Consider the following 12,891-nt stretch of genomic DNA (forward strand, 5'->3'; position numbering starts at 1 on the left):
ATGTATAAATTAGCTTTGATATAACCCAACTGAACAGCATGGTCAATAACTAGGGGCTTACAGAAGCTATTTCTATCTTCCAAAAATGTCTCTGAGATTCTGTCATTGATACGCTCCCAAGCACACATAAGTTTTAAACCCATTCTCTAGTGAAAATCCTCAATTTGCTCCCGCTTTGAATTAGGTTGTCACGGAAACAAATCTCTGCCCCATCTCAAAAATGCTCATGGCCAAAAGGACTTTCCTCTAACAATCTATTTATTTACCCTTTCTCTCAGAACTTTTCCATTGTCCTATCTTCCTATTTTCTGACAAACTCTCCCCTTCCTTCCTGCACCCCTTACTGGCTTTTATTTTTAGACACATTGTTATTTTTTTAAGTAATTCATTGAATGTAGAGCACCAAAAAAGACATCTGGATGAAAAGGAAGTACTATCTACATTCTATGACTCTTTGTGCACTAAGGGATGATGATTTTGAGATGGTATCATGAAAGAAAACATTTCTAAAATAAATGCAACAAAATCCAATATATTATCAATATTCAAAAACTGCTCTACTAATATAACAAGCTTTCAACCTTAGATTAATAAAGTGACAAATATTCAAAACACACTATCCTCTGCACTTTTTTGAGTTCGGTTGTTAAACCTACTAGGAAAACAAATACTTCCAAATCCATTCTAACTTCAACCTACCTCTTTGACATCGTCTTCTGGTGTTTTGTAGCGAACGATGTATTTACGCACTTTTCCAGGTGCAGGTTCCCATAAGACATTCATGGTGCTGTGAGTCACATCTCTGAGTCTCAGATCTCGAGGTTTGGGTAAAGGCACTGGAGATGCATGAACAATGAGCTCCAGATGTGGCTCTCAACCACAAAACTCTAAAGCATTCACACAAGCTTTCAAGGAGTTGTTTAGAGAAAATTTAACAGTGTGCAGCAAAGTAACTTTAAACAAATAGCTCTGATGACAAAAGTACTATGATTCTACCAGGTAAAGCTCAAGTTCTCTTAAGAAAATTTCTTAAAATATGATAAGTTGAAATTTTTATTACAATTCTAATTTCTCTTTTATATGTAAACTTCCACTCTATTTTCCAGCTCTTACTTGCTGCTCAGCTACAGTAAATCATAATTCACGACAAATGTACAGCTTGCGTTTCTTTCTCAGATATTTAAATCAGTTAGGATAGAAAACAAAATCCAAAGCGTTATGGTCTCCTAAGAATAGAAATTGATAGAAAAACAAATGTTTATGAGAGTGAGGAATGAAGACGGACCAAAATTAAGCACTTGGTAAGCTTATAAGAAAATCCATAGGGGTCTAAATGGTTACAAGAAAATTCAAATGATAAATTTTTGCCAAGTCAAAGCCTTACTTAAAAAGAACAAAGACAAGGATAACTAACAAAGTTTATTTTGTTATATGAGACAGATCTCAATTTCCAGCTGCCCATTGTCTCTCATTTCAACTCTGTGCATCTCTTCTCCTAAATGTCTCCCTCTACCTACATGATTCTGCACCTTTATCCCTTCGATGTTTTGTCTCTCGGCATCTCTCTGTGGCCTCCCTTCCTCCACTGGTGCAGTCAAGTTTATATCAAATCCATGACTGCACTTGCCTTTCATCCCACAATAACTCTCGGGTCTTCTCTCCCAGCACTTTGAGAACACATGTCTCCATCCCTAGCTGGCTTCCTACTCTTTCCATCTGCCACTACCTCATTTCTACAAAGCCACCAATTCCAGACAGGGTTTAATAAATAAAAAATGATTATTTATTGTCAATGAATTTATATTGTCCCGCCCTTTAGGGGCTCTTTCTCTTTTCTGCCTTATCATGATTCTCAGTCCCCTTTCTCCCTTGAAGTTTTCTTCTGTCTTCTTAATTGCCTTAAAAATGTGTGCTGAGCCTCAAATTTAAGCCATGTCATCTATCTCACCATGACCTCAATAAGCATAAAACAAAACCTCCAGCCAGGAAAGGCAAGGGTTCTAGGTGCAATTCTTGCCACTTTTCAAGAAAAAAAAAACACCTCAATGCCAGTGAAACAAGCCAAAAACGCAAAAGGAATTGATCAATGCACACAAGAAAAGTGCAAACCCCAAAGAAGTTCAAGTGCTCTGTGTTGCCTGGTATTGCCTCATGGTACGTTCCCAATATCTAGCATAGTGACAGAAGTATATGACCAATATGTTTTTGGATTGAGTAAGATGATTAACTCACTTAATTGAAATGAACTTTTCTATAAGTGCCATAAAGTACCTACTTCAGCAAGAACTTGGAACATCTTAATATTAAGTCTAGTATCTTACTCCAAAATTACACTCACCCAACATTCCCTTCTCACCAGGGCTATACACTCTTCATGGATATACAACACCAACTTTAAGATGTACCATTATTTTATGCTCCATGCCGTGACACTTGGCCAAAGTATACCATCAATTGTAAGAAACATCTCAATATCAGCTATGTTCAATGTGGAAAAAAAAGGATATCCTAGAATCAATTTAAGATGTTGCCATAAGGCTAGAGTTAATTTTAATTCTCGAATTTGATTGCCATAAGGAATAACCTTGTGAATTATGCATAAATTATCAAATTATTGATAACATTATTGGGTAAAAGAAAAATCCTAATGAACATTATGTTTCCAACAATAAAGAAAGAAGGAACACTGGCAATATCTTACGCGTGACTTCGCGAGCAGTGACAGGTTCACTAGTGAGGTCATGCAAGGCAGCCTGGACTGTGACTGCATACTCGGTGTTGGGGAAAAGATCAGTCAGTTGCACATCATTCACTGTTGGCCCCACACGCATCTGCATAGGGACATGCCAAAGGGAAATAAGACATTCAAATAAAACCTTTCCACTGACGGGATAGGCAATTACAGCCTACTTATAACTACTAGACGATAACACAACTTTTCTTTTTCATCTCTCTGAAATGAATTTCCTTCTTCATGCTAATGTTTTTCAAAATGTGTCACAGGACCCAAGTCTAATTTTCTATTTTTTTGTTTTGCACGTAAAGTTATAAATGATTCATAAGCAACTGCAGTTTAATGTGGATTCTAAAACTATAAAGTCTCAGAAAGACTCAATGAAAAAGAAACAAATGTCTCCCACCTCTTTCGGTTTTCTTGGTTCTGTGGCATTGATGGGTTCGTATGACAAGGTGTAGCCAGTAGCTCCTCCCACTGGCTGCCATTGCACATGCATGGTGGTAGGGCTAACATCATAAATATTCATGCTGACCACAGGGACTGGTACTGTTGGAATGTAAAGGCAGACATTAGTCTAATGCCTGTCATTCTACTCATTTCTAATTGTTGTTTTCTACTTACTAAGTGATATTTATATATGCTAAATAGAGAATGAGTTGCAATGAGAAGTCAGTGAGAGTCAATAGAATCCTTTCCTCTCTCCTGAAAAACCCAATCTCATTGTTCATTGCCTTCTCATACTCAGGACTGCAAGTTACAACTATTTCATGGAGGAAAAAAATTTAAATTTCAACTGGCATTCCAATGAGTCTATATGGAAGCCAAAATAGATACCAACTTCCTGAGATTTCAGTCTCTTTTTCTGGAACATCTTTAAGTTGACTGTTTTCAGTCTTCAATCATAGAATTTCACACATAAGTAACCAGCACAGTATTTTACATGAGCTTTCACAAAAAATTAATTTAAGTGAGAGAGTCATACATTAATAACTGGAACTTAGGGGATTCATGAGTTTTTTTGAAGATAGGTTCATGAAGCACAGTAAAAGATTTATAGTTTCCTCTTCATTTAATGCCAATATAGATTCACATATATTGTCCAAAGACTGAGTTTAAAGTTTTCAGAAATTATCAGATTAATCCTGCCCGTTATGAAATACATTATTTCCCACCTCCTATGGTATAATATGAAGGCTAGTGATAGAAAACATGGAGGAGGGGTTCAAGATGGCAGCATAAGAACACTCTGAAATCACTTCCTCCCATGGATATAATAAATTTATAGCTACACATGAAATCATATCCTCTGAAAAGGACCTGAGAACTAGATAAACAGTGCCTCCACAACAAAGATAGGTAGGCTGGTAGGAGAAGTAGAAACTCAGACTTGTCAAGGACCCCACCCCAAGCATGGTGACCCACAGTTGGGAAGGAATTCCCAAAATATGGAACTCTCCCTCAAGAAGCAAAAGAAGTGTGCCCCACATCAAGTACCTTGATCTTTGAGTCCAGCACCTGAAAGAGATGCCCCTAAAATGCCTCATTTTGAAAACGAACAGGGATGAAGTCCAGGGAAACCATGAAACTATAGGGAATAGAGAACGTGCTCTTAAAGAGCTCATGCGCAGACCCACTTGCCCTGAGATCCTACATAAAAGCAACAGTTTGGAAAATGCCTAGATCATAAGTGAGACAGACCTGCTTACTAATTTTAAAGCAGTTGCCAGAGAAGCAGGAACCTGTATTGACCTTCTCTATGGACAGAAGCACTAACAGGTGTCATTTTTACAATCCTATTCTAACTTGTTAGTGATAGAGCTGGAAGCACCCTTTTTGGTGTTCTCCCTCACGTCTGCTAGCACTGGTGTGCGTGCTACATGCTCCATCCGCCCCAGTAGCAGTTGCACCACAACCAGGCTGGGTGAGTGCCCCATATGCCACTGACCCTGCACCAAAGCTGTGGCCCCACCACAGCCAGCAGGTCCACATAGTCCACACAAGAGAGTCCCACCCACAAGATGGTTGCCCGGCTCTGGAGTCCAGGGGAGACTGGGCTCTGGACCCCATGGATTATCTCCTACACAAGATCACTCCTTCAAGACTGGGAGAGGTAGCATTTTTACCTGATAAATATACCCAGAGAGTCAGCTAAATGAGGAGACAGAGGCCTATATTCCAAACCAAAGAACTGGACAAATTCCCAGAAGAAGATTTTAATGACATGAATATAGTAACCTACTCAACAAAGAGTTCAAAGTAATGGTCATAAAGATATTCACCAAACTCAGGAGAAGAATGGATGAACACAGTAAGAACTTCAACAGAGATGGAAACTAGAAGAAAATACCAAACAGAATTTATAACTGAAATGAAAAATATACTAGAGGGATTCAACAGCAGAATGGATGAAGTAGAAGCCCAAATCAGTGGGCTGATTGAAAACAAAGCAATGGATTTCAACTGGACAGAGCAACAAATTGAGAAAGAATTTTAAAAAGTAAGGATAACTAAAGGGACATTTAGAAAAACATCAAATGGTATAATATTTGTATTATAGAGTTCCTAGAAGGAGAAGAGAGAGAAAGGGCCAGAAAAATTATTCAAAGAAATAATAGCTGAAAAATTCCCTTACCTGGGGAAGGAAACAGACATTTGGGTTCAGGAAGCCCAGAGAACTCCAAAAAAAAAAACAAAAAACAAAAAACAAAAAACAAAAAAAACAAAGAGAACCACACAAAAGTATATTATAATTAAAATGGTACAATTTAAGACTAAAGAGAGAATCTTAAAATAGCTAAGAAAAACAATTTATTCCATACAAGGGAAACCCCATAAGGCTATCAGAAATTTTTTCAGCAGAAATTTTACAGGCGGGAAGGAAGGGTCATGATATATTAAAAATGCTGAAAGGAAAAATTTTCCAACCAAGAATTCTCTATCCAGCAAGACTATCATTCAGAATTTAAGGAGAAATGAAGAGTTTTCCAGATAAGCAAAAGCTAAAGGAGTTCATCACCTCTAAACTGACCTTATAAGAAATGTTACAGGGATTTCTCTACACTGAAAAGAAAAGATAATCATTAATAAGAAGAAAATATATGAAAGTAACAATCTTACTGGAAAAGGTAAAGAGATAGTAAAAATAGATCAATCACTGATAAGGCAAATATGAAGATCAAAAGGTATGAAAGTCAAAACATAATAAAATTAATTAAAATTACAATAATTACCTAAAGGATGCATAAAATAAAAAGACATAAAATGTGTCATCAAAAATATAAAATATGGGGGATAAAATGTAAAGCTTTGGAATGTGTTCCAATTTAAGTTGCTATCAATTTAAAAGAGACTGTTATATACATAAGATGCTACAAGTGAACCTCACAGTAACCACAAAGAAAAACTTATACTAAATACATAAAAGAAAATAAGAAAGGATCTAAGCATAATATTAAATAAATGAAACAAGATGGGATTGGGAGGGAGATAAACCATAAATGACTCTTAATCTCACAAAACAAACTGGGGGTTGCTGGGGGGAGGTGGGATTGGGAGAGGGGGAGCGGGCTATGGACATTGGGGAGGGGAGGCGAACCATAAGAGACTATGGACTCTGAAAAACAACCTGAGGGTTTTGAAGGGTCAGGGGTGGGAGGTTGGGGCAACCTGAGGGTTTTGAAGGGTCAGGGGTGGGAGGTTGGGGGAACAGGTGGTGGGTAATGGGGAGGGCACGTTTTGCATGGAGCACTGGGTGTTGTGCAAAAAGAATGAATACTGTTACGCTGAAAAAATAAATAAAATGGAAAAAAAAAAAAAAGCCAGCAAATCACAAGGGAAGAGAGAAAGAGGGGGAAAAAAAGGACAAAAAAGAACTTCAAAACAGCCAGAAAACAACAAAATAGAAATAAGTACATACCTTTGATAATTACTTCAAATATAAAAGAACTAAATTTACCAATCAAAAGACAGAGAGTGGCTAAATAGATTAAAAAACAAAACAAAGGGTGCCTGGGTGGCTCGGTCATGATCTCGGGGTCCTGGGATCGAGTCCCGCATCGGGCTCTCTGCTCGGCAGAGAGCCTGCTTCCTCCTTTCTCTCTCTCTGCCTGCCTCTCTGCCTACTTGTGATCTCTCTCTGTCAAATAAATAAATAAAATCTTTAAAAAAAAAAAAATGTCCATATGCTACCTATAAAAGACTTCAGAACTAAGAACACATACAGACTGTGAAGGAAGGGGAAAAATTATTCTATGCAAATGGAAATGAAAAGAAAGCTAGCATATACTCCTATCAGATAAAATAGACTTAAAAACAAAGATTGTACTAAAAGACAAAGGAGAACCACATTATGATAATGGGATGAATCCAATCAGAAGATACAACATTTATAAATAAGTTTTATTTATAAACACCCAACAAAAGAGCACAAAAATATATAACAAATATTTGAAAACCTATAGGGAAGTGGGGGCACATGGGTGACTCATTCTTTAAGTGGCTGCCTTCGGCTTAGGTCAGGATTCTGGGATCAAGCCCCACATCAGGCTCCCTGCTTGGCAGGAAGCCTGCTTCTCCCTCTGCCCACTCCCCCCGCATGTTCCCTCTCTCATGGTCTCTCTCTCTCTGTCAAATCAATAAATAAAAATCTTAAAAATAAAAATAAAAAAACCTAAAGGGAGGGAGAAATTGAAAATAAAACAATAATAGCAGGGGACTTTAACATCTTACTTACAGCAATGAATAGATCATGAGACAGACATCAATAAGGAAATTTTGACCTTAATTGACATATTAGATCACATGGACATAATAGAAATATACATAATGGATATATAATCAGAATATTTCATCCAAAAGCCACAGAATGCACGTTCTTCTCAAGTGCACATGGACATTCTCCAAGACAGATTACATGTTGGGCCACAAGATAAGTCTCAATAAATTCAAGAAGACTGAGATCACATCAAACATCTTCTCTGACAACAAAAGTAAGAAACTAGAAATCAATTGCAATAACAAAACTGGGAAAAATACAAAAACATTAAAATCAAACAATATACAATGGAACAACCATTAGGTTGTAAAAAAAAAAAAAATCAAAGGAGAAATCAAAAAATACCTCAAGAAAATGGAAAGAAATATAACATACCAAAATTTATGAGATGCAACAAAAGGCTTCTTAGACAGAAATAGGCCTACCTTGAGAAACAAAAAACATCTCAAGTAAACAATCTAATTTTACACCTAAAGAAACTAGAAAAAGAAAAACGAAGGAAGCCTACAAGTTAGTAGTAGGAAGAAAATAGTAAAATCAGAGTCAGAAATAAATTAAATAGAGAATAAAATGAAAATAGGAAAGATTAGTGAAACGAAGAGCTGGAAATGATAAACAAAACTGACAAACCGTTAGGTAACTAACAAAGAAAAAGGTAAAAGGATTCAAATAAATAAAATCAGAAATGAAAGAAAAGTTAATGATACCACAGAAATACAAAGGATCATAAGACACTAATACAATCCATAATATGTTAACAAACAAACCAGACAACCTGGAAGAAAAGTGCAAATTCTTAGAAATACAGTCTTCCATGACAAATTAGAAAGAAATAGAAAACCTAAGCAGACTGATTACAAGGAAGAAGATTGAATCAGTAATCAAAAACCTCAAAGTAAACAAAAGTTCAGAACCAAACAACTTCACTGGTGAACTCTTCCAAACAGCCAAAAAGATTTAATACATATCCTTCTCAAACTCTTCCAAAAATTAAAGGGAAGGGAATGCTTCCAAACACATTTTACAAGGCCAACACTACCCTGATACTAAAACCAGACAAGGATGACAGAAAAAAAGAAAATTACAGGTCAATATTCTTGGCAAACATAGATGTAAAAATCCTCAACAAAATATAAGCAAACAAAATTCAACAATACATTAAAAGCATCATACATTATGATCAAGTGGGATTTATTCCAGGGGTGCAAGAATGACTCAAATTCACAAATCAATCAATGTGATACATAATATTAACAAAATGAAAGATAAAATCACATGATCATCTCAATAGATGGAAAAAAAGTACTCAATAAAATTCAACATCCATTTGTGATAAAACTTTCAAAAAATGGCTATAGAGGAAATACACCACATATAAAGAGACCATATATGAGAAGCCCATAGATAACATTACATTTAATGGAAAAAAGCTGAAAGATTTTCTTCCAAGTTCAAAAACAAGACAAAGATGCCCACCCTTACCACATATATTCAACATAGTATCAGAAGTCCTAGACATAGCAGCTAGGCAAGGGGAAAAAAGGTATTCAAATCAGACAGGAAGAACTAAAACTGTCACTATTTGCAAATGATGATACTATATATAGAAAATCCTAAGGACTCTACCAAAAAAAACTCTTAGATCTACTAAATGAATTCAGTAAAACCACAGGATATAAGATCAATATACAGAGATCTGTGGTGTTTCCACATACTAATAACAAACTATCAAAAAGACAAATTAAGAATAAACAATCTCATTTATAATTTCATCAAAAAGAATCAAATATCTAGGAATAAACTTAACCAAGGAAGTGAAAGATCTATACACTGAAAACTATAAGACACTGATGAAAGAGATTGAAGACACACAAATACATGGAAAGATATACTGTTCTCATAGATTGGAAGAATTGATATTGCTAAAATGTCCTTAGTGTCGACAGAAATCTACAGATTCAATGCAATCCTTATCAAAATTACAATGGATATTTCACAAAAATAGAACAAATAATGCTAAAATTTGTATGAAACCACAAAAGATCTTAAATAGCCAAAGCAATCACAGGGAAAGTAGACCTAAGTTGAAGGTATCACACTCCCTGATTTCAAATTATACTACAAAGACACAGTAATAAAAACAGTATGGCACCAGCACAAACATACACACGTCAGTGGAACAGAATTGAAAGTCCAGAAATAAACCCACACATATATGGATAATTAATTTGTGACATAGGAGCCAAGAACATACAATGGAATAAAAACAGTCTCTTCAACAAATGGTATTGGAAAACTGGTCAGCCACAGGCAAAAGAATGAAACTAGACCACTGTTTTATACTCTACACAAAAATTAATTGAAAATGGATTAAACACTTAAGTATAAGACTTGAAACCATAAAACTCCTAGAATCAAAACATAGATGGTAAGCTCCTTGATATCAGTCTTGGTGATGTTTTTGTAGCTCAGACTCCAAAGCCAAGGAAAACAAAAGTAAAAATAGACAAATGAGACCACAACAAACTAAAAAAAACTTCCTTCTGCACAGCGAAGGAAACCATTAACAAAACAAAAAGGCAACCTACTTAATGGAAGAAGATATTTGCAAATCATAACTCCAATAAAGAGTTAATATCCAAACTGTATAAAGAACTCATACAGTTCAACAGCAACAAGAACAGCAAAACAAACAACTCAATTAAAAAATGGGGAGAGGTTGTAAATAAATATTTTCCAAAAGAAGACATACAGATAGCTAACAGGCACATGCAAAGATGTTCAACATCACTAATTATAAGGGAGATGTAAATCAAAACTACAATGAGATATCACCTCACTCATACATGTTAGAATGATTATTATCAGAAGTGATTATTATCAGAAAGACCAGAAATAACAAGTGCTGGCAAGCTCACACACTATTGGTAGGATTGCAAATTGGTGTAGCCACTATAGAAAGAAAATGGTATGGTGATTCTACAAAAAGAGATTAAGAACAGTACTATCATATGATTCAGCTATTCCACTACTGGCTAATTATTCAAAGAATGTAAAACCACTAATTCAAAAGATACATGCACCTCTATGTTCATTGCAGCATTACTTATAATAGCCAAGATATAGAAACAACCTACATGTGCATTGATGGATAAATGGGTAGGGAAGAGATGATATATTTATTATACAAGATGTATATAATGAAATATATATATTAATATATATTTTATATTAATATGTAATATGTATAAATAATATATTATATATAATTAATATATATTATTACATGAATAAATAGGTAAATATATGAATATACATAACACATTACAGCACTCCATTATATATAATGGAGTAATGTATGTAATGGAGTACTGCTCAGCCATAAAAAAGAACGAAATCTTGCTATTTGTGATGGGCCTTGAGGTGATGCTAAGTGAAATCAGAAGAAAGACAAATAGCATCTGATTCACTCATATGTGGAGTCTAAAAACAAACAAAAACCAAAGAAACAATGAAACAAAACCAAATTCATGGATACAAAGAACAAATCAGTGGTTGCCAGAGGGCCTGGGGTTAGAGGGTGGGTGAAAGTGATAGAGGATCAAGTTTGGAGTAATGGATGGTAATACCCTTTTAGGGGGGATCCCTGTAGTGTATACAGATGTTGACTTACAATGTTCTACACCTAAAACTTATATAGTAAAGAGACAAAGAGAAGATAAAGATTTAACAGAACTGAAGATTAAATAGAATCAATCCTTGCCTTGGAGAGAGTGATGCCCAATTCTTTGTCTTATAAGAGGCCTCCCTTCCCTTGGAGTCCAGCCAAGAAGATGGGAGAAGGAAAGAGTATTTTTATGTGGCTTCAAAAACCCTACCAGGCCTCAGAAATCTTGCCAGGCTCAGGAGCAAGGAACATCTCTGTCAAAAGCTCTACTCAAAGTCAAAGCCATTAGAGCCTCTCAAGTAAAGGCCAGGAGGCAACGGCCAGAAGACAAGGGTGATCTCATTGGTAGGAGGAAAATCTGACCACCTGCAAAACTGAAATAGGTCACCTCTGCACAGCAACCCTTCCTAATCTGAGCCCCACTCCCCACGTGATATCTTTCTTAAGAAGTGAATAAATCTATGAAAGGTAAGTTATCCTTCTAAGTTATCTATGGCTATGACTACCCATTCCACCAGTGGGGTCCCACAATGGCAAAAACACCCAGTAAGAGCAGTTGAATATCTATTGGGCACTTGGACAAAGAACACACTCAGTAAATATTTGTTGAATGGATATTGAATAAAGGAATGATTTAGAGGGCTGCCAAAAATCCCATATGGAATGTCTCCAGTTTATCTTAAAAAAGATAATGAGGAGATTTTTTTTTTTATCAGACTTACAGGTTTTTTCTGTGCCCTTCAGAGGTTCACTATATTCATCTTCCACTACAGAGTACACATTAACAACATACTCAGTTTCAGGCTTCAGATCTTTCAGTACTGTGCTACTTTCCAGTCGGCTGACATAAAACTAGGGGAAAAAATAAAATAATAATAACTTATGTTGTAATTGCTTCCCTCTTTTCTACTATAATTACAAGGTAGTTAACTGCAATGAACTTATAAATTATATTTCAATGAGGCCATTGTTTTTCACTTTTGGAAATTACCAGATTACAATGAGATCTTAGACAATTCATGTAACTTATTCTCCCAGCTCTTGTTTCCTTATTTGTAAAATAAGTGGGTAAACTAGATCATATTTAATGTTTCCTTCCAACTCCATAACTCTAATATAAATTCAAAATTAATCAAGTATCCTTTAATTAAAAACCATATTGGTATTCTGCAATTTGTAGAAACTATAAGAATTTTAAAAAGATCTTTCCCTTTAATTAAGCCCAAATGAAAGCACCATTGCTGACTCAGTTCTGCCCCACTCGACATCCTTCTTGCTCCACACCCAACATTTTTCTGAATGCTCATGTGAAGTCAATCTCCTATCAGGAGAGAATGGGTTGTAGGTGTTGCCTACTCACTTCTTGACGTTTCCCTCCAGAAACTGGGTAGTATTCCACCTTATACCTATCCACACTGTCAGAAGGAGGTGTCCAGCTCACTCTAAGAGAACGATGGGTCCGCTCAGAAATAACTAGATTAGAAGGTGCTTCCAAGTCACCTACACATGGAAATAAAATACATAAGCTTATTTCATTATTATAGCAAGGTGATGAGATTTGAAAGTAGATTAGAATAGTATTACCTCCCATATTTCAAACTTGTACACACATATATAGTCTAGAGTTCCATTGTTCGTAAGACCTCTCTGAATGGGTAGGCAAAGGATTCTTCTGTCCCAGAAGATTCAAGGCTGGGCTCATTGTCTTTCATT

General features: G+C 35.8%; 1 protein-coding gene across 3 annotated transcripts in view; it reads right to left on the reverse strand.

Annotated features, from left to right (window-relative positions):
- The window catches only part of COL12A1 (collagen type XII alpha 1 chain), a 120,390-nt gene that overhangs the window by 57,643 nt on the left and 49,856 nt on the right, over nucleotides 1-12,891 (reverse strand). For all 3 annotated transcript variants that reach the window (XM_046005218.1, XM_046005220.1, XM_046005219.1), the window contains 5 exons: nucleotides 12,539-12,678; nucleotides 11,901-12,030; nucleotides 3,141-3,283; nucleotides 2,702-2,831; nucleotides 700-836 (listed from right to left, as the gene is read on the reverse strand). In XM_046005218.1, the coding sequence (XP_045861174.1) occupies nucleotides 700-836; nucleotides 2,702-2,831; nucleotides 3,141-3,283; nucleotides 11,901-12,030; nucleotides 12,539-12,678 (680 nt within the window). The remainder of the gene's footprint in view (nucleotides 1-699; nucleotides 837-2,701; nucleotides 2,832-3,140; nucleotides 3,284-11,900; nucleotides 12,031-12,538; nucleotides 12,679-12,891) is intronic.

Source organism: Meles meles, chromosome 5, assembly GCF_922984935.1.
Source record: "Meles meles chromosome 5, mMelMel3.1 paternal haplotype, whole genome shotgun sequence".
NCBI lineage: Eukaryota > Metazoa > Chordata > Mammalia > Carnivora > Mustelidae > Meles > Meles meles.